The sequence below is a fragment of the Cupressus sempervirens genome, chromosome 1 (genome assembly GCF_028749045.1).
Source record: "Cupressus sempervirens isolate cs-2001-9-10 chromosome 1, ASM2874904v1, whole genome shotgun sequence".
In the NCBI taxonomy this organism is placed as follows: domain Eukaryota; kingdom Viridiplantae; phylum Streptophyta; class Pinopsida; order Cupressales; family Cupressaceae; genus Cupressus; species Cupressus sempervirens.
The window spans coordinates 470,387,773-470,410,450 of NC_143118.1; the positions used below are offsets into that span (position 1 = coordinate 470,387,773).

The 22,678-nt window shown below is 37.7% G+C and overlaps 1 protein-coding gene across 6 annotated transcripts in view; it reads left to right on the plus strand.

Annotated features, from left to right (window-relative positions):
* Positions 1 to 585: 585 nt before the first annotated feature.
* Positions 586 to 22,678, plus strand: part of LOC149578329 (zinc finger CCCH domain-containing protein 40-like) — a 91,321-nt gene continuing 69,228 nt past the window's right edge. Inside the window, exons 1-4 of one of the 6 annotated variants that reach the window (XM_089828283.1) lie at positions 586 to 642; positions 753 to 929; positions 1,060 to 1,180; positions 14,325 to 14,594. In XM_089828283.1, coding sequence (XP_089684409.1) covers positions 1,076 to 1,180; positions 14,325 to 14,594 — 375 coding nt within the window. In that variant the 5' untranslated portion in view covers positions 586 to 642; positions 753 to 929; positions 1,060 to 1,075. Of the gene's footprint in view, positions 643 to 748; positions 1,181 to 14,324; positions 14,595 to 22,678 lie in introns of all 6 variants that reach the window. The other 5 variants (XM_089828289.1, XM_089828280.1, XM_089828282.1 and 2 more) reach the window with 5 other exon arrangements.

Consider the following 22,678-nt stretch of genomic DNA (forward strand, 5'->3'; position numbering starts at 1 on the left):
GATATAAATAAAATACGATAGAGATAGAGATCAAGGGAGAGATGAGGAAGAAAAATAGAGATGCATACACTCGAAGGTATTAAAAGGGTGTGATGGATGAATTAAGGGAGGGAGATTTGTCTAGATATGGAGATGAGAGAGATGATAGGATAACTTGTTAGAGAAGCGTGACAATAATATTTATATTCTATGATGACATAAATAGATAGAGATATAAGAGATGGAGACAGATAAAAAGAGATAGAGCAAGATAGAGAGATGAGCTAGAGATAGAGGGATAGAGAGATAGATAGGTAAATAGCTATAGAGAGAAGGATAGAACTATAGAAGGACTAGAGAAAGGGACAGAGATTCACAAGAGTAATACTAGAGAGATCTAAATAGTTAAAGAAAGGGAGAGGGAATAGAAATAGTTGGAAAGGGAGAGGCATAGAGTTATTCACAATTGGATTTCCATTTCCTAGCCCTCTGCTTTATATATATATATATATATTCATAATTTCTCTCCAATATATTTTCGGCATACCTATTGCACAAGAAGATACCATTCCTAGTATAAGATAGAAAAAGAGATATACATCAGATGAGAGCAGAAGAAGAACAAAATAACATTTCATATCCCACATTAATATAGGATTACTGGTAACAAGAATTTTCATCGTTTTCATCAGCGTATATTCAGTCTTACAGATATTTTCTTGTGCAATCATTGATTTCATTCTGCAAGCATTGTTTTGCTCTTGACTAGACAGTAATTTGCTGGTGATGTGGACGATTTTCTGTCAGAACAAAGCTGAAGAGCGTTGGAAGAGGGTAAAAGAAGTTGGTCACCGTACACGGACGGCGAAGAGCGATCAATGGAGGGCATGTTTCCAATCGTCGTCCTTGGTTTCCCTGTTCTTCCAAGTTTAGATTTTTAAAAATCAGAAGTATTTCTGCTCGCTCGCCTCCTTTTTGCACACTTGCAGTCTGTGCTTCCGAATTCTCTTTCATTTGGACAAATCTTGCGTTAAAATTAGTAATCGCCATAGCGAATATTGGTTAGTGTATTTGTGACAGATTTAAAGAGGGACACATGGCTCACAGGCTGCTGCGGGACACGGAGGCAGATGGCTGGGAGCGATCTGATTTTCCCATCATATGCGAGTCCTGCCTCGGTGATAACCCTTATGTCAGAATGGTATGTTCAGTTTTTCGTTTCTATTTTTTCATCGGTTTTCTCAAACTATACTATCCAGTTCGCTAGTTTCTGGTCCTTTTTGGCACCTCCTTCCATCCGCATTCACATAGGAATTCCGACCTGCCTATTTCTATGCGAATTTCAAATAACGAACTTAGTGCTTTAAACCCTAAGCGGGAAATAGTCTAATCTAAAATATCCAAGTTTTCCATTAGCATCTTTGACTTATTTGTGTAAGACACGCCTTGTATACTTGTCGATGAAATTTAGGACATTTAATGGATTCTAGAGGGGTGCAAATTATGAGAATTTTTGACATAGCTTGCAGTCACTTCTATTGCATTATGTTTGTGTTATCAGTTAGATTTGCGCTTCAAATGCCAAGTAAGAGTCAGCAAACTCGTGTAACATGGGACTCCTTTCAGGTTGAGTGGGTGACCTATATTGGAAGTAGGCCTTCAGATTGCAGGGCTGGTTCCCTTTAACAAAGTCTTAAATTGACTCTTGATAAGAAAAAGAATAGAAATCGCATGGAATGAGAAAAACTACTAGCTTAGGAGGTGATTCATGGAACATTCAAGTTTGATAATCTACTCACAATCTGACTTAAAATATTTATACTCTTCACAACCCATTTGGTACAAATAGCACATAAGCATTTCATACAAAGGTATTGCTGCTTGTATGAAGGAAAACTACGTTTTCACAACTACAAACTAATTGAAAAACTCAATGTATGACCGGTACTAGAAATTTATTCTTTTTCTCATTATTGCTTAAAAATGATGAAAAGGGAAGGATTGGAAACATAATCACTATAACTTCCTCATTGTTGGTGTAAATAAGTATTTACTATTTACGCTTACTTAAGTTTACTTAGGTTAATGCATATTTTTATTATTTATTTATTAGTCACCTAGGAGTATACATACTCTTGTGAGTTGTCATGTTGACAACATAGGAGCCTGCACCTCTTTTATGTACATGGTGTCTACAACACAGGAGTTAACACACTAATTAAGCACATGGTGTCTACAACATCTCCACTTGAGATACACCTCATCATTCTTATCCTATCATCTAGAATGATGGATAAGACGTGTGCTTAGTTGTCATGCTTATCTTATCTCCTGGCTCTTTCTAAAGACATTCCAGGTGCTTCCTGAGAGGCCATTATATACAGACACTCCTAGTGTGTTTGTACATACAATACAGAGCAATGTATGAGGACATATTCTGATATATTGATCATATCCTTTTTTGGTCTACAGTTGTGCTTGTGTTCGAGTTCTACGATCTTGGGTGAATCTTGCCCTAAGGCAAATTCTTACATGGCATCAGAGCTCTTGGAGAATCTCTCTTCACATAGCCGTTCGAGATCATCTTGCTGCTTTAACACCTCGGCTTGAATCCAGAGTAGCGCTATTATTGGGAGTGTCTAGTGCCAGATCTGATCTCGCCATTGCGTCCGGAACGCTGATTCAGTGAAAATCGGCTATAAAGTTGCCTACCCTAGGCCATAATCGATCGTGAGGCAAAATTTTTTTGCAAACCGATACTCGAAGGCCTGATTTGCAATTTCAGTATGATCATTTCAGATTTGTACATTTAATTTTTAGACCTGCATTTTTTTCATCTGCATCTCTGCTATTTTTTTTGGATCTGTATTATTTTCCGAATTTTTATTGGCCATCAGGCCATAGGAGAGATTTTTTGCAGGTGAAGATTTATGCTTGCTGGTGCAAATCAGATATTTGCATCACATTTAAAAGGTCAATAAACCCCTAAATCGACTTTTGTTTCACCAAAATCGGACATCCGAAGTGAAATCTAGAGTCATATGAGTTTTGGAGGTGCGACGGTGATTCAAGAAAAATAATTACAACGGTGATTTTCAAACAGCGATATATCTCTCTCATACGGACTCGTTTTTTCAAGCAATTTTTTTTTGTTTTAGGGTAGAATTTCGTAATCTACACATTGGTGCAGGTGGTTTGAGATCTCTGATCCTGATTTTTTTTGCACTCGCAAAACTTGATTTTTGCCACTTCAAATGCTTAGTACGGGCTCATCTGGACACATAATCAGGTTTCGTTTTTTTTGAAAATGCATATTTTTTTGTCTACTTTCCAGATTTGCAATCAAATTATAGGTTCTGTAGACAGAAATATTGCTGTCAGAAATAGACCCTAAATTGGCAAGTGGCTATCAAGTGCCTAAATCATACATTAGGGGGGTTTCTTTGATTCTCTTTTGCATTTTGGAGGGTTCATTGATTGATCTCATGGAGTCTTGTCACACATGTTAGTTTGGTGTTAGACCACAGTTGACAACAAGGAACTATCACCGATGGAGTGCTTTGATACTTGATCATCTAAGAGATCATCAAGAATTGCTTCCTTATCATTATTCATTGCCACCACATTTTAATTGGACATATCTTTTGCAACTTCGTCGCTTGCTGTATCACAGTATGGGTAAGGAATCTTTTGCTCCTCTTAGAATGGCAAGAATGACAAGTTTTCCTCATGATCTTTGGATGACTCTTTGGGAAGCATATGGAGATCCATGTGTTCCTCCATTTCTAGAGGACATTCTTCTTCCAATCACTCCAGTCATGGTACCTTCAACTCCAGATGCAATCACACCTCCTAATACTCCTATTGATTCTATTTATCCAATTCCAGCCATAGATGCTTAAGATTTAGTGCAGTAGGAACCTTCATGTCTTCCTACTTTACCTTCATGCGACAACTTCCTTCTCGCCATTAGAGGCTTGTTCGTGGAGTTTCACATTGAAGATGTGGGAGACACTATTGATGATATTCGTCTTCTCTTTGAGGCGAATACTTCATCCCTTGCCGCAGTGATAGATTCATGTACTTCAGCACAACAGGGTACACTTTGTCTTCTAGTTCTAGCCTTAGGTGATGACTTATTGATTGACATTTCATGTTTGTTCGTAGAGTTACACACAACAGATTTGGAGGACTTCTTTGATGATCTACTGCTTCTTTTTGCTAAGGACGATCCTTCTACAGTTGTTGCGAGGGCCCACTCTAACCCTCATGTCCATTCTCTATATGATCAATCTTTACAGGTTGGCGTGATTGTGGATCCTCATGTACAACAATTGTCGGAGGTCTCTTTGTCATTTGAGAAGATTGTTGGTTCCTTGAAACAGGTTCTATATCACTCCTTGTTCAATCTGCACTTCTTCTCAGCACTGTTGGAGGGAGCCGCCATTGGCATTGACACAGGGACACTTGAACAGGTTTCAGAGACACTGTACATCATTGAGATTCTTTCTCCATACAGGGGACACATCTCCTTTGTACCCTTGCATTTGTTTCTTCCAAAGGGGAGGAGCATCATCCAATGGTCATGGATCAACTTCTACATTGGAGCATTTCTCATTGATCGGCACACTACCTTTGGGGGGGACTACCTCGTCTCCTCCTTTTTGGGGGGGACTTTTACCTCTTATGGGGTTTTGTCCTTCTCCTAATTCTCTCTTGTATATACTTGATGTATGTTGTAATGGGGGAGTCTTGATTACTCCATCCATCCATACATCTTTCATCTCTCATTTTGGGGGAGGGTTTTTCCCATGAGGTTTTCCCTCTTTGTCCGCTTTACGAGAGATGGCATATCATTATGTAAATGGGTACCTAGCATGGCCTAGTAGCCGGGACCCATTACGCATTTCATCATAGTTTACGTAAGCTGAAGTGCATTCCCCTAAGTTACACTTAAGGGGGGTGTTGGTGTAAATAAGTATTTACTATTTACACTTACTTAAGTTTACTTAGGTTAATGCATATTTTTATTATTTATTTATTAGTCACTTAGGAGTATGCGTACTCTTGTGAGTTGTCATGTTGACAACACAGGAGTCCGCCCCTCTTTTATGTGCATGGTGTCTACAACATCTCCACTTGAGATACACCTCATCATTCTTATCCTATCCTCTAGAATGATGGATAAGATGTGTGCTTAGTTGTCATGCTTATCTTATCTCCTGGTTTTTTCTAGAGACATTCTAGGTGCTTCCTGAGAGGCCTTTATATACAGACACTCCTAGTGTGTTTGTACATACAATACATAGCAATGTATGAGGACATACTCTAATTTATTGATCATATCCTTCTTTGGTCTACAGTTGTGCTTGTCTTCAAGTTATACGATCTTGGGTGAATCTTGCCCTAAGGCAAATTCTTACACTCATAAAACATTCATAGCCCATAATGAACAAGAACATAAAGAAGGAAAAGCTTGCTGTCTTATTGAATCCGAAAAGAGATTTTACATCAACTCAAAATGAGTTAAAGGCAACCTTTCTATGTTGCATGCATGAAAAAAGAAGAAAGAACTGGAAAATTACAAGGACTCTGACATCCTTTTAAGGAAAAGCATGCCTCAAATCAGGTCCATGGTTGGCTCCATTTGCCGAATCAGTCATTTCCCTTGATTTTTCCTTGTATGTGCAGCAGGAAATTGGAAACTTCTTACCCAAGCCAGAAACTTTGACCTCTGAGTCTATGCTTCCTGAAAATTAGGACTTGATTCTGATGAAATAACTCCCTACCACATTTTAAATTTTGAATTTCAAATCCACCAGTTTATGCATTCCCAAAATCTGAATACCTTTATACTAAACTTTAACAACCATAAAATTAGGTTCCATTGACTTTTGAATCATGGAAATAAAAAAGATTCCCCTTAGGCTTATAGGACGATACTCTATAATGCTATTATCAGTAAGTATCTCTGCACAGTGATAACAAAGCTCCTCATGTTGACAAACACTTATAATATTTGTAACAGTGACTACAACTCATGACAATATGACCCCAAATGGACAATCAAACTATTCATTGGGATGGCCATTGCTCTGCCGCTGACATTGCTGTTTATTGGGTTTGGTATATTGTTTGCACTCTGTCATAATCTTTCGAAAAGCCCAAACAAAGATATAAGACCATGTCTGACACCCTCATTAGGTCAATGTTTCCTTCAAGGCTGCTTCTCATGATACCTTCATATATCATATTCTTGACTGTCACATGTCAACTTGGCTTGTGAAATATCTTCATTTAATTGTATAATGGCCTTGATCTGTAATTGAATCATTCTTTTATGGGTTGTACTCTGTTCTTCACGGGATTATCTGGAGGTGTCACAATCTCTGTCATTTACTGGGACTGTCATCGCATGCTTTTTGCCTTTGAGTCTTGATGTTTGCACCCTAAACTTGCCCTTGGAAGATTTCAGCTTCATTCTATAACAAACCTAACTTGTAAGTACTATAAAATAACTCTTGCTCATGTTTGTATTTAGTCATATACAATGCACTCTCAATGGCACCGCCACTTGTAAGTCTGCCACATTCCCCGTGTTAGATAATTAGTTATGTCCAGTTATCTCATAGTCCCTTCAAACTTATCAATGCCATCAAAGCAGCATAAACATCAGCAACAATATCCTTAATACATTTAATCACTCGGTAGAATCTTTAAACATCTTTTTCAACACTTTAATCCACACTTTTAATAAACTGTTTCTTGCATTACCGACTTTCAGTATATATCTAGTGATTACCTAGTGATAACTTAGTTATTATTGAGTTGCAGTAAACTGTTAAAACATGTGAATCAACTTGCAACACAAATAACACACACAATTTTGACACCAGTATTTAACGTGGAAACCTTAATAAGGGAAAAACACTTTGGACTAGCAACCCAAAAATTTCACTCTTCTAAAATGCTCTCTACTAGGAGACAACCTTGTTACAGGTTACATACACTTTGTTAAAGTGACCTTGTTAGAGGATTTCACCAAAAGATCATCTAGACCTTATCACTCTTTGTCTAGGACTAAAAAGAATGGCCTGATTTAAAGGACTTACAAACACCACTTATCGATGTTACCATAGAGGATTTCATAGATTGGTTAGGTCCACTCATTACTTCCGAGATTTTCTGCTACAATGGTTAAACAATAACAATATAAAGTGATCTGTTAAAAATAGAAACTACCTTTGCTTGTTCAGATCTCTGTTCTTGTTCTTTCTCTGTCTTTTATACGCTCGGCTGATTCTGTCTTTCAAAAACTTTTCTTATTCTCTTTTGTTTTGCTAGGTTTACTTGGCTCAACACCTAGCTCTTTACCTTCAACAACTTCTCTGATTACATCAACCTTCAATCAGTTCTCCAACTCTTACTTAGCAATCATCCAACATCATCAGCTCTGCTTAATTCTTGAATCTGCTTAATCAGATCAGCAACCTAAAATTGTCTCCAACATCTCCTTAAATAGATTTCTCAATGCTTCCAGATCATTCCATCTTTTGCCACTTAATTAGAATCGTCAATCTTAGGTTTACAACTGGATTCCTTCATACAATGAGTTTAGACACATAGAAAATATAACGTTACATAGAACTTTGTGTCCATCCTTATCCTTCTTCAGTTTCCTTCATCAGATCCTTGTTGATTTTTCTTAGCCGTAGATCTTGTAACAAACATTGACTCTCGTATTAGACCTTCTTGAACTTTCCATAATTTTGTCAAAAGTCGGCCTCTGATTCCAATTTCCCAAACTTGTTCATCTGGCTGTCACTTGATAAACATAACATTTGCTCAGGCAACATATAACTCAGTTAATACAAAGTTGCGAACTCAGTTAATACAAAGTTGCGCGGGCAACACTGCGTTCTTCCTTCTCCTTAGCAATCGCTTGGGCAATGCTGTAGTCACTCGGTGAATACAGTCTCCATTCATTAACCTTGTGATTCGGTTAAGCTTGTGACCTTCAATGCATTGTAATATTACATAATTGTAAAACAATCAAAACAATATTACATAATTATTGTCTAGCTCATTCAAGTACCCATTGAATATCTTACATATCAACTCTAACTTCATCATACTTTCTTCAAATCCTCTTCATCAATCTAATGATATGGTACTTTCCCGAGTTAGCATAATGTCTAGCCAACTAAGACTTAAATATCAATGACAACATAACAACTGATATGACTCTTTTACATACATTCATAGCATCATTAATTACAACATCAATTGGGGCTAACACCCTGAACATGACCTTCCACTATCACAAATCCTCTTTTAGAGGGATGTCATTTGATATTTCTCTTTTACACTGTCAAAGCTCATAGAGAACCTCAGTAAGCTGTTATCTATCTATTGAATGATCTCCTTCACTGAGACTCAATCATAGTGCTTGCCGTTGTTGTGCATCGATGCATCATATTACAAAAGTCTGTCACTAATTTTTCTATATTGTTTCATGGTATTGAAAGCATAATGCCAACTCCTTACTGATTTCATGCACCAGTCTGATTTGATGGTCACTGTCATCATCTTTTGATGATCGTTTCCACCTTTATGACTGTTTGGCCTGTAGGTCATGCATGCGTTGAGATGACTGTCATTTGATGATCTTCTCTGTCTCTGACTATTTGGCCTGTAGGTGATGCTCGTTTTGAGATGACTGTCATAAACATTGTTTTTTGTGCTGCCTCCCAAATCGCTGCTCCTCTGGCATTCACAAATAAGTGTTTTGGCATGCTCTTCACTTGACCCATCTCGTGCTCAAGAAAAGTCGTGCCTTACTGTGACCCTGATTGAAGAAAATGATGGGGCTCTTAAATGCTGCTCATAGCTTTGAATCTCTGTTCCATTCACCTCCATCGCTCCTCACTTGCATGGAGCTTTCCATTTGTATGGTGCTCTAGCAGTCCTCCATGACTTCTTGTTGACTGCTCCCTTATAGTGTTTTGACCTTTGATAGTCTTACCAATGAACCACTCTAAGACTCTGCATATGGTTATTAAGAACAGTGCTAACATCTTTTCTGGTCATTCATTTCTACCACTTAAAATCACTGTCTTGATGCTTCACTGACCGCTGTCCTTTATATGCTGCTACATCCTTGATTTGGATCAAAGTTCATTCATACTGTAGACTATCATAATAGTGTGGTTTCATTTGTTCATCATTGTTATTCATACATCCCTTTGACAACCTTTCCATGCTCACTACCCCAGTCTTGAATACTATTATAAGGACCTCATAGGTCGGTCACATCATGACAATTCCCTTTGATCTCATGGCAAGATTTGAGACCTCTGTCTCCATGTTGCATCTTCTTCCATTACATAATAGACCTCTAGTAATTCATGTCCTGATAATGGTGTCCTCCATGACTGCTCTGACAGATACCTCTGCTTTGTCATGCATATCGCAGTCCACTGTTCTTAATTTCAATAGCAATGCCTTTCTTTTAGGATCACTGATTAATGTTCCATCATTTTAAAGCACTATTCTTGTCTCGAATAATTATCATTTTGTGAAAAATCACCATGCTCATAATCTTTAATCTATAACAGAAACCAAACTTTTCTTTTGTGACAGTTTATCCACTTTCTCAATGCTAAATTGGTCCCTTGGCTGGCATACTAATTGGTCTCCATACATGACTGTTATGTTGTATTCATAATGACTACCCTTAGTACATTCATCTTTTCAAAAACAAGAATGATAATGCTGCCCTACGTCAACCTCGTCTCTACTGGAATCATGCCAAATTACTGTCCTTTTGATTAAGGAATGACTGCCCTTGTTACTGTCCCAGTAGTGTTATCATTGCACTACTGTAACAACAATGTCTTTTATAATGTCAATCAATAGCAATAACCTTCATCTCAATCAATTCTTAATGCTCTCTGTCTCTTACTACATGGTAGTGTTTGGTCAGTTGCTTCTTGTATTCATTCTCCTTCAACAATGCCATCTCCTTGATCTTCATGACAATGATTAAAACTGGATCCTTGCTTCAGACCAGTGACAATATGCTTTTGAGCACCATGGAAACACTTGGTGAAACATCAATGAAATAATCTCGATTGGATGAATACCATGTCCATTTCTACAAGGAAGCATTGGGAAGATGCTTTATTTCTGATCCTTATGTTGATGTTGTGCTGACTGCTCTCTTTCTCTGATTGTATAACAGTAACAACTGTATTTTACTTGGCTTCTCTTGTCCCTGGTCACTTGTCTTCTTGCACATCCCGTTGACCTCCCTTTTGATTACATTTGTTGTTTTTGAACTTCACATTCCCTATCACTGCCATGGCGTACATATCACAGAGCTCTATATTGCTGACTGTCCCTGATTTGGACCAGTCGTGATCTTGGCTGCTATCTTTTTGCATATCTGTCACAACACCTTTATTCCCCTCATGGATATCTCTTCTATAAATTGTGACAATGTAAAATCATCTTGAAAGAAGCTCCTCATGTTGACAAAACATTTCACTGCCTTCCTCTGAATGAATAACACTTTCATTATAGACTACCTTCATTACCACTGATTTTTGTATTTTGATTTCATGATAGTCAACTTTTAGCACCTTGACTTTCATGAAACTTCTGCAACAGACCCTTACGTTCACAGAGCTACTCCAGCATCAACAATCACCATTTTCAAGTATATCTTTGTTCTATGACTGTCATGACCTCTCTTGCTGCTCATTTCAGCACTTGTTGCTCTTTTGGCTTGTTTACTTGGCATTTTCAGTCAATGTCTTTTTCTTTCCTTAATGATGTTTCATTCCATGCCACAGATGCCAGCAGATGTATGGCTCTATTCAAACCATGCACAGGTACTTATCCTCTAGGGTGACCCTGTGCTGTTGCAATTATTCTAACAGCATTAGTGTCAATGTTCTTTTCATCTTCTATGGCATTCTTTATCACTTCTTTCATGCTGATGACTGTCATTACTATTAGGAGCCTTATGGCTACTGATTACTTAATACTATTAGAATATTGTAATGTTTCTTTAATGGTCATCTTAGTAAGTCTTTAGTTTTATTAAGTACTACCTATTTTTGTCTTTAGTTCACGATTGTTTTTGTAAATATATATAAGGAGGTTTCATCTCCTTTGTTTAATAAAACAAAATAACAAAATTGATTTTCCATAACATGGTATCAGAGAGGGTCGATGAAATTTCATAAAATTTGGCAATTTTTCAAAGAAAAATTTGAGGGTCTCTTGAACTGATTTTTGTTCCCCAAAAATTTGGTTTTGAAATTTTTAAAACAAAAATCGGTGGAGACATTTTATGGTTTGTCTTTGAAGACTTTTGCTAAAAATAACAAGCTTGGTCGAGGGTTGTATGTACTTGCATGTGAGTCACATGTCCTTACATGTTGCTTGTATGCACATTTTGAGTTGTATGCTCTTGCATCTTCTTGCATGTTGCTTGCATTATTGCATACATTGTTTTAGCCCACAAAGTCTTGTGTTTTGTCACATGAAGGTTTTTTTTGACTGGTTTTCATAAGTTTTTCCCTTCAATTTTTTTTGATGGGCTTTAATAGTTTTATTTTAAAAGATCATTTGCTTTGTATTCTTTGATCCAGGTTTCTATGGTTATGATCCATTTTTCATCTCAAAAATCGTTTATGATTTTTGTAATTTGCGAAGTTCATGTGGGATTTTATGTTAGGGGTTCTTGTTTTTTTAAAAAAAATTCATTTCTTCTGGAAAACGATGCTTTGTTAACTTCAAATCATGATTTCTTGCATTCTATTTTGGGGCATTCTGCTCATCTACAATAGTTTGCAGGGTTTTCCGATTTCTCCCCAAGATCATGGCAATTGTTCTTAGTGCGTCTCTGTCTACAAAGAAGGGAAGTTCTTTTATCCAATATCAGGTTAGACGTTTTGTGATGAATTTTGGTTAGAAGTTATGCAAATTCTAGGAGGGTTAGTGGAAAACTCATCTCAATGCAGTGGTATGCTCTTGTCTCTTGTTGCAAAGCATTCTGAAGGAGGTAGCCTTCTTTATTGTTTTGGACAAATTTTGACTATTTTTGGTTTTGGTATTCTGTAGATCTGGGGAGGGTCTCAACAACAATAGGATGTTTTGAAGAATTTATAACCACAAGAAATGTACAGTCTATTGCAGGGTAGATAGATGATGACCTTCAAAGGAGGCTATTAAAATATTGTAATGTTTCTTTAATGGTCATCTTAGTTAGTCATTATTTTATTAAGTAGTTTTTGTTTTTGTCTTTAATTCACAATTGTTTCTTATAGAAACATCGTCTTTGTAAATATATATAAGGAGCTATCATCTCCCACTGCACCTCTCCTTACCCTCTTAGCCCGATGTGTAAGAAGACCTGTCCTATGAACCAATGGTTTGACAATGACTACAAGGCCTGCCACTGCTCTTTGCGTTCTACTTTCATTGCTCACTCACCCTCCTACTCCCAGTTGCGGCTTTTGTGTCACTGCTTTCTTCGTCGTAAGAAGCGGCTATATATTGCTTCCCCATGCAGATCCCTCCATGATACGTTGGTTTATTGGTGAAAGTTGTTCTGGCATGCCTTGTTCCTCTATCACCTTAGTCTTCCACCCTTGACCTTAATTCTCTTGCCTTATATGCCTCCCCTTTCTACGACATTCCTGACCAACGCTCCTTTCACCCCACCCCCCTCTCCACTGCCACTTATTTACTCCCAACATTTATGAGGTCGTCAGATCGTTGAGATGTAGCAGGGCAGCTGATGAGGAAGGATTCTAGGCGGAGCTCCTCAAGCTTGGTATCCTAGTTATGGGCTCCTACCTTCCTGTGCTCTTTAATAGAGTTGTGTGAACCAAATTTTTGGACTCTTGGTTGAGACAAGCGATTTATCCAATTCATAAATCTAGGTTGGTTTTGGACCTCGGTAACTATAGGACCATCATGATCGGGCATATCTTTGCCAAACTCTACTTCACTGTGCTTAATGCCATTCTTACCAGTGTACTTGACAATGGCCATTGTAGGGTGAGAGGTCAGACAAGTTTTTGAGCCAACTTTTAGACCATGGACCATATCTTGACGTTGTAGACTATAATTGAGGAGGCTTGTCACTGTTCAACGAAAGTATATTGCTGTTTTGTGGACTTTCGCAAGGCGTTTGATTCTGCCCCCTGGGTGGTACTTTTTCAGGGACACAACATTATTGGTGTTCTAGAGACTATATTTAGGATGATCATGAGGCTCTACGAGACTGTTGTGTGCAGATTCAGGTTTCCAGAGTGCTCTTTGGACCAAATCCAGAGTACCATTGGTGTGAAACAGGGCTGCCCTCTCTCCCCCACTTTGTTTGTCATCTATAATGATGAGCTTGAGGCTTACTTCTAGGATTCCTTGTTCCTCAGTGATGGTAGTTACTTACACTAGGTCATGATCTCTATTCTCCTCTTTGCCATAGATTTGATTCTACTAGCATCTTCCCTTGAAGGGCTTCAAAGGCTTCTTGATAGGTTTGCCTCTTTTAGCGACCAACATCAGCTAGTTGTGAACCTGAGTAAGACTCAGGTTATGGTCTTCAATTGTTTGAAGACTTCACATCTCCATTTTTGTTTACATGACCAAGAGATAGAGATTGTTTCTTCGTACACTTACCTCGGGGTGAAGTTCTTTGGCCCTCGTATCAGCTTGAGACCCGTTGTTCAGCCTAGGATTAATAAAGGGCAGGGTTTCCTTGCCATGTTAGAGAGACAGTACTTCAAATACATTTTCAGGACACTTCCTCCAAATTGCCTCTTCTAGATTCTTTGATTAGGCCCACAGTTTTATATGGTTTAGTGGTTTGGGGCCTGTCCCTCTTGGACTGTGATTGGTTCTTGGTTGAGCAGGTTCAAATGCTTTTCCTCAAGCGTATCATCAGATGTCACTGTTCCTCTACCTGTAGTGTTATTTTGGCAGAGTTTGGAGCTCACCCCTTCTGCAGCATCTACAAACATATTATTGAGAGTAATACCTCCTTGCACATTCAACTTTAATTGCGGCATATAGGAGACAAATAAATAACTATTACATAGTTTTCTTCTTTGGTATATGAAATCAGATGTATGGTACCTCTTATTTATTAAACATCACTTTATGCTAAAAGTTTGAATGTCTTTTACTTATGTTGATTTCATAATGAAAATGCATTAGTTCTTGTGATTTTTTGTTCAGTCTTCACTTGAGGTTGCAGTTTTTGTTTACATTTGAGCAATTCTTGCAAAGGAAACATTAAACTTAAACATTTTTTATGATGACTGCAGACAAAGGCAAATTTTGATAAAGAGTGTAAAATTTGCACCAGACCTTTTAGTGTTTTCAGATGGAGGCCAGGCCGTGATGCAAGGTACAAGAAAACAGAGGTTTGCCAGACATGCAGCAAGCTGAAAAATGTCTGTCAGGTGTGTCTGCTTGATCTTGAGTATGGATTGCCTGTCCAGGTTCGGGATACGGCTCTGGCTGTTAACACTAATGATGCCATTCCAAAGAGTGATGTCAATAGAGAATATTTTGCAGAGGAGCATGATCGAAAGGTTCTTTCACTTGTACCAATCTATAAAATGTCTGTTTTTGTCAAAAAAATGTGAATTAAGCAACTTTGTGTTTGTGAGAGGACTTCTTCAAAGTTATATTTGGTTTGGTTTAATTTTTTTTTTTTTTTTGTATTTCAATCTCTGCCTGCAACTCAAGAGGTTCTCAGTTATATAGTTTTGTGGAAATATCTGGGCATTTTTTTTTTTTTTTTGTGTTGAAGTTGATCAAACTTAGAGCTTTCAGAAATGAGAAGGGCATTTGGAGTCATTTTACAAAACGTGTGTTTGATACATTCTTTATGTGTTATGGTGCTGAAATAATTTCTTCCGTGTGAAGAGCTGTGCTCAAGTATACTGTTTTACCATATAGTATAAAATTTTAGACAGAATATCAATTTCTGCTAATGTGTATTTTTACAGTTTATTTGAAGAGTTACCAGAGGGCTATCAGCTTTTCCTTGTGTTGGCATCCTTCAATTGTTGAACATTGTAATGTAATTAAGCAAGATGATTAGAGTAAAAATGAGTCTACATTACTCTTATAAAGGATGTAAATTGTTATGCAAATGTTAATCAGCTATTACAGTCTTATGCTTCCAAGTTTCGAAGTCTAGACACAAGTTTCAGCCAAACTTCTGTATTATCTCCAATTGATAGCTGTACATTTCACACAATGAGCTTGTTCCTAGCAAAGTGGTTGATTCCACTAGTTGAGGAATTTACAGTGAAATCTGGGGACATGCACCTGACCCAAAAGCTAAGAGTATCTGGTGCGGGGACGTCACCAGGACGGGTAAGTATCCTCACTGCTGCCCAAGCATTGCTGCACCGCAGCTACATGCGCCACCGCACCACTTGGGTGCTTGGGGACATCAGCAGTACCTGGGTACTTGGGTGTTTGGGTACTTGGTGCTTGGGTGCTTCGTCCACTTTGTATACAGGAACAAAGTTAATTCTAATTGGGTGCTAAATCCACTCTGTAAGATGAACAAACTTAGCTTTAAGAGGGCAGTGAAGCTAGTTGTTGTACACAATGTCTTGCATATCGTAGATTGCAAGACACGTGTACAAAGAGAGCCTAGCAACATGGTGGGATATAGGGTCAGAGGTTCTGTCTCATATTGATGAGGATGAGATTGTAGCAGAAACAAATGTAGATTTGGTTGGTGTTCCTTTTGTGGAACTTGAGTGTGAGGAGTCCAGTAGTTCCAGTGATGAGGACTTTGGCTTGGGGGATGATTAGAGGTTCCCATCACTACATTTTGCCATTTTGACGTGATTTTCTACTCATTTCGGTATTGATCATGATTCATATCAGGCATGATGCTACTCATTGTAATCATCTTTATCATTATGATATAATTGATATTTGATAGAACTGATATAAATCCTATTTGCTGATAATTCGGTTTTCTATTTGAATCTTGTTTTATGAATGTTAGTATTGGGTATGTACTATGTTACTATGTTGAATGTTCAATGGTTTTGGTTCATGATGCAATTTCGCTATGTGCAAGTATTTCGATTTGGTATGTTATACTGAAACATCATTTCATAACCATCTTTTCATGTTCAGCAACACCCATCCCCTTGCTGTCCTCCTGCCATCCCCAAATAAGGCCCTTTTTTACCCATCCCGGAAACTCGTTCCAACATCCTCTTGCGCTGGTGTTACACTGGGAATATATTCTACTTTATTATGTTAATTCCTATGCTACTCCAAATTTTCAGGATGAGGGTTTGGCGAAACAAGTCCCCTGTTTAAATTTCTTTAATGCCATTTTTAGTGATGGAGGGCACAACAAAAAGGATGGGTACGTAAAAATAATGAAAATTAAAAATATGTAGGGAAAAATTTCAAATATATTTGTATGATAGCATTGATAAATCTATAATCGTTAATCATATACATTATACATTGCTATTGAGTTGAAATGAGAGTTCAATTTCATAAATTCATATACATTAGACAATATAGGTAGTTCAAATTGCTCTCAGTTTCATACATCCATAAATATAATTCATTGTATCTGGGATCACTGTCAACATGCGTGTAATTATATGAATATTAAAATGCCTAAAGGTGGCAAGTTTCAACAAAATGAAAAGGAATCACATATCATATACGTTGAAAGTCTCAAAAGAGTCGAAAGTAAAACAAAGAAAGTATGCCTTTGCCCATAATCTTCATCAAAATCAGTGTCACTGCCATTGTTAGAGATTAAAAAATAGTAAATATAGCTTCACGATGATGAAATCAATATGAATCGGTAATTGCGAACCCTTTCAGTTAATATTTTACAAGCATTATTGTTTCTCCACCTCCTCTCCAATAGAAAGTAATATAAAGACTGGTTTGAATGACTATTTGTGTGACTGATACAATAAAGCGCTACTTAAATACAAAAACAAGAGAAAGCAGGCACTGTCCATGGCATATTGAAGACATCATCACTCAACATCCAATGAAAGACGGGAACAAATTTCAGACTTTGTGGAAGAATTTTCGGATGCTACCCCAAATTCATGAAGACAGATATTGCATAGCAAGTTGGCAAGCTAATGCAAGTAGAATAAGAGCTTTTTTGAAGTATGGGTGATTTAAAAAAAATACATAGCAAATTAGAGAGGGGGAACATATGCACTCCCTCCCCCCGGAATGAATTTTTTCTGCTATTCCCCTGAACCAGAAATGTTGCTGAAATTGTTTGTATTTTTGGAAATGGCAAGGAAATGCCCCCTGCCATCCCCTCGTTCCCAGACCGGATTCTGTTTCTGAAACAGCTAGAATTTTGGCAAAAATGTGTTTCCGGTTTTCCTTGGTTAATCTGGGGTTCTATAGGGGCTGTTACTCCGAGATTAAATGTTTTTGTAATTTGGATAAACTGGAAGAACTCAAAATGGAACAACTCAAAATGTTAAGTGCTAAAACAACTTACTAAAACTGAGAACCTAGGGTTCTGGAAAAGTACTGCGGGTTTGCACCAGACACACTCAAGCAAACTTTTCATTAATTTGGTGATAATTTCTGTTGCTATTGCTAGGATTCTGCCATTTCTCCTCTGTGAATTGTATTTAAATAATTTGAAAATCAACATTCTAATTTGTTGCTTTGCATATGTCCAGTCCTAAAATTTTATTGTCTTTTTGTTTAAGCACCTGTTTAACAATGGACTGATGTGAAGAATGGATGCCCCAGCAAATTCTATTAATCCCTACCATCCGAATTGGAATAGTTATATATATATATATATATTGAAAATTATAATACTTTTATTATGATAGTTTTGTATTATATTATTGAAATTGTCTACTGTAATATTATATTATATACATTTATATAAAATGTATTAAATCTTTTTTTTGATAAGCCAGGGGTGTTTCTGCATCTCATCACAGCATCGCCTAGACCTTACCTTGGTCTTTCTTTTTGGTTGCCATGTTGGGGGACCAAGGGGGCAGGATGTGACAAGACTAGTTCCCTAGGAATGGACATAGCAGCCCGCTGTGTGTGTGTATGTGCATTTTGTATTGAGAAACCTGAAACAAGAACGACTTCAATTTTTTTAGCTGGATCCATGTACCTGAACCAGGATCTGAACCAGAACTGACATTACAGGCGAAGTCCTCAGCTTGCTGTAGTTTTCCTGCAACATATTCTAACTCAACCATATTAATCGCTGAATTCACTTGCGGCATTATTAAACTGTTGTTAGGAAAGGTTTGTGAGAGAATCCACTCTTTTGGCACCTAGTTTGAAGTTGAATTCTTAAATAAAAGATCCTCTGCTTGCCATCAGTTCTATTGCTTAGACTTATTAAGCACAAAACACCCTTAATGACATGTATACTTGTGATATTGTGAACGTAGAAAACCTTTTATAAACAATGGTTAAACACTGGAGTACCATAGGGAAAATCCAGAATAGAAAAGCTATTGTTTGATTCATGATTGCTTAGAACAGAAAAGAGCCCTCCTGCAACATTAGCAGGAAAACATAGAGAGCCAAGAGCAAAAAGAAGCAATAAGAAGTAAAGTGAGCATCCCTATGCAAACACTTGCACGGATTTTTCATTTTGGCATGGAAGGAACAAAAAGATTTCACACAGTTGAAGCTCTTTTAAGTAAGGTGTGTTCTCTAGTGAGACATCAACCATCTCAAAAGAATATCATTAAAAGCTAAGTTGCTGATTCAGGTGTGGATGCGGGTGCAAGAATTGGATCCACAGTGCAGGAAGTTTGTTTGGGGTTGTATATATATGCACAAAAATGCAAGAAGCATACAAAATAAAATCATTTGGTAGTATGATACTTCATCATTGATCAAGATAAATATTAAATGCCAATGGTAGCTGACAAACATTCAAATTGAAATAACTAATAAGCCATATAGTGATATAAATCTATTTCTATGATTCCAATGCAAATTAGAAAATCATTATACAAATCAAAATTTAATCCATGATTCAATTTTCATCAATCAAGATTCAAGATTCACCAATCAGATTTAGAATCATAAGGATTCTCAATAAAATCCTCATCATCTCCAATTGCTGCGAGTTCAAGATCATTTGAACCCAAAACGGTTCCACTTGCACTAGATGCACCATGTGTCGTGATGTTATCATCATCATCATCCTCATCCTTATCTATGATTGAAGTACTATCTTGAACCATTACATCCAAGTTGCACACTTAGGGGCAACGTCCCAAAACTTGGCTGCCCCTTGTAGTGATCCTCCTTATGTGACAAAAGATGCAAGTTGGTATGAATGTAAACCGAGTCTTTAGCGTTTTTTAAGCCCAACTGGTTATGCTTCATTGATTGGATAAAGTAGTAGGTACTCCAATTCCATTTAGCAACATGAGAACTTGCAACCTAGATAGTGTTCACGAAATTAAGCATAAAAATGAAAAGCAATTTAAGGAATGTTAAGCTCTAAATTGTAGAATACGAGTGGTAAACTAAAAACAAACAAACTTACTTGTGAGAGGACCTTAATTGCAAGAGGTTGTAGATTCTTAAATGGTTGACCATAGAGGTACCACCATGTGATAGCTCCTAATGGGACTCAAATTTGCATTCCCCATTTTGAGTACCATTCCAAATTTTGAGTCACTTTGAGCCCTATAAATGCTTTTTGTGCATATGTAACCGGCTGTCATTTTAAGGCCCAGGTGGTGTTTCAGTTGTTTAACACCCTTCATTTGGCATATGCATTTGTTTCATACTGTTATTTTGTCATCCCAATTGATTCAGTGAAGTCCCGTTTTGAGCTAGTGTCATATTTCACAATTTTGGCCAAGTGTCAAATAGTGATTGGAGGCCCAGTTTGCCTTTGAATATCTTTTACCTAGAAGTGTTTCATGACTCGCCGCTTTGGGATTGTTTAGTATGCATATCAGTGAACTTACGTTTCAATTTTCGAGTCGTTTCGACTTGTGTTGACTAGGTTTTGAATGTCTCAAAGTTGGTTAGTTGCCTCTATTGTAAATTTGCATATTGTTCATATTTCCAGGTAGCCCTGTTTGACAAGTTATAACTTTGACCCAGTTAATTCACAGAGAAAATTTCTTTTGCATTGCATTCTAGAGGTCACACACTTGTCACACTCTAGTTTTGAGCTTATGATGAATCCGTTTGATCAGTTCTCAAATGTGATTTCGAATGCAATTTATAATTTTTTACTGGTGTCATAAAATGCAGATTGGTCAGGAGCCTTGTTCGAGATGTCATATCTTTGAGTCCGTGATTGGTGGGACCAAATGGATTGTACCACTGTGTTCCATACTGAAAATACTACAAGTGTGCTAGTTTTCAAGTCTCGACGAATCCGTTTGCACACTTTTCTAGGTCCATTCCATTTGTAAAAATCGTTATCCTGTCAATATCCCTAGTCATGCAAATCCAGGTAGCCAACTTCAGACCTTTTCCAAATTTGCCTTGTCATTCGTCATGAGCCCAAATTGGAGGTTCATATTCTCTATGTCAGTGTCTATCAATGCCCTAGTTTTTAGAATCTCAGGTGCCCGTTTGCCCAATTTTCAAAGTCAAATCCGAATCCACTTTGTGGTTTTCTAACATTTATTTCTAGGTGATTTTAAGTAAGTAATTTTGGAGGTCGATATCTTGACTCTGATGTCATCACGTGACGAGATTTGGCAAGCTTGTTGAATATGTCAGAGAGACAGGGTATCCAGAGTCTCAGAGTCCGGTTAGGTGTTTAAATTAGTTTTTAAAGGTAGGCAATAGGCCTCTTGACACAGAGTTCATAATGGTGCGGAAATGATTTAAAATAAGTTCTAATGATGATTCGGTGCTCAAATTTGATTTCAGATCATTTCCAGATAATCAATGGACCAGTTTGCAATATTAGTTGTTCGAAAATGATTTTTTTTTTAGTCGGACCCACTTTGGGGTCTGACTGATTACATCAGATTGATAAAATTGCACATGGATTAAATGGTTTTTATTTTCGGACTGGCGCTCAAAATACATTGACATTTCTTTGAACTTGGGAAGTTATAGAAATATGATTATCCTAATTATTATAAGAAAGGGGTTTGGGGGCCTTTGTAATTAGGCTCTCCTGCCAATCTCTTCGGGTTTTTTGTTCATGTGATTTTCCTCAGGGGAGTGAGCACAATCAATACAATATATCTGTGACGCCTCCATCCATGTGGTATTTGATGATGTAGCATTTAAAATATTTCAGTCTTCAAGTGTTGTAGTTGGACTGGGACATTACAGAGTTAGAGATTCGCAGGCATTTGAAAGTAAAACATGTCTTTTCCCTTTTTCTTCATCAAGTTGTCATTGAGCAATCCACGCAAGGTGCAGGAAGGAGGAGCTGAAGCCGCAACCTAAATGTGAGAGGTCCATGCAAAGGCAACGTACCCCATGGAAGTGCTCCAACGTTGGAAGAGAAAGGGGAGACGGTTCTACTAGTTGAAAGTTATGATTAATGTTTTTTTTATGTGATGGCCACAACCCATGTCTACAATGAATACGATACGGACCCTCCACTTCAATGGTGCACGTGAGAAGCAAATAGGTCTTCACAATGTGAATAAGACCCACGAGAAGAGGGAGATAATAAGCTCCATAGGTGAGCAAATAATCCATGCTGATGAAAGACGTATCTGCTAGGGGGTCTATGTTTAATTTTTATGGGAGCCATGTAAGTCAAATGTTTGTGCTCAGCAAAGTAAATATACGCTAATATCTGTGAAAGGCCACGTGATTGAGAACCAAACATTTCTACCATATCTTTGATTTCTTGTGTACGGGAGGCCTGCCTTTTTTAGGAAGCAATCTTGGTCCTTTATCCCACATTGCCCATGCTGGGCAGTTTTGAAGTGTTTAAATGCAAGATCACATGACAACTAAGTGTCTTATAGACACAAAGGTTTTAGAAGCCTCAAACTTGTGCAGGTCCCACTTGTTGGCTAGAGAGGAAGATAGAGAAAATTTTGACCAAGTACATTGCTAGAGAGATGCTGAGATGCTGACATCATCAAATGACGTGGAACCTGAGAGCGAATCTTGAAGTGACACGTGGTAGTTGACTGAACTTGATCAGAGGCAAAAGATGGTGACATGCAGCGGGATCCAATGGTGGTCACCATGTCGCCAAAGGAAAGATGCTCAAACATTAAGTATGTGACATAGCAACCAGTTGAGGTGCCACTGCAATGTGGAAATCGACTAAGGTGGTGATGATGTGGCATTGTGACGTGTCGAGCTGAGGTGGACTGATGATTAGATGCTGAGGTGGTGGAAGGTGATATGTGTCACGTGGTCGCTATGTCACGATGACGTGGCATGATGCTGCTTATCGTGCGACATGGCGACCAGTGACGTGGCAGACGTGTGGCAGCCACGTGGCATATGTTAGATGACTGTGTAGGAATTGAGCAATCAAATGATGGCATGTGTCAGGGCTGGTCAACCAGGTTTGATCTGAATAGGATTTGAGATGAAAAAATCAAAGGGCTTAAAAAGTTAATATTTTAATGTCTTTTTTATTGGTTGAGTGTGCAAGTTCACTTTTAAATAAATTTTGCATTATTCTATAGTTTTC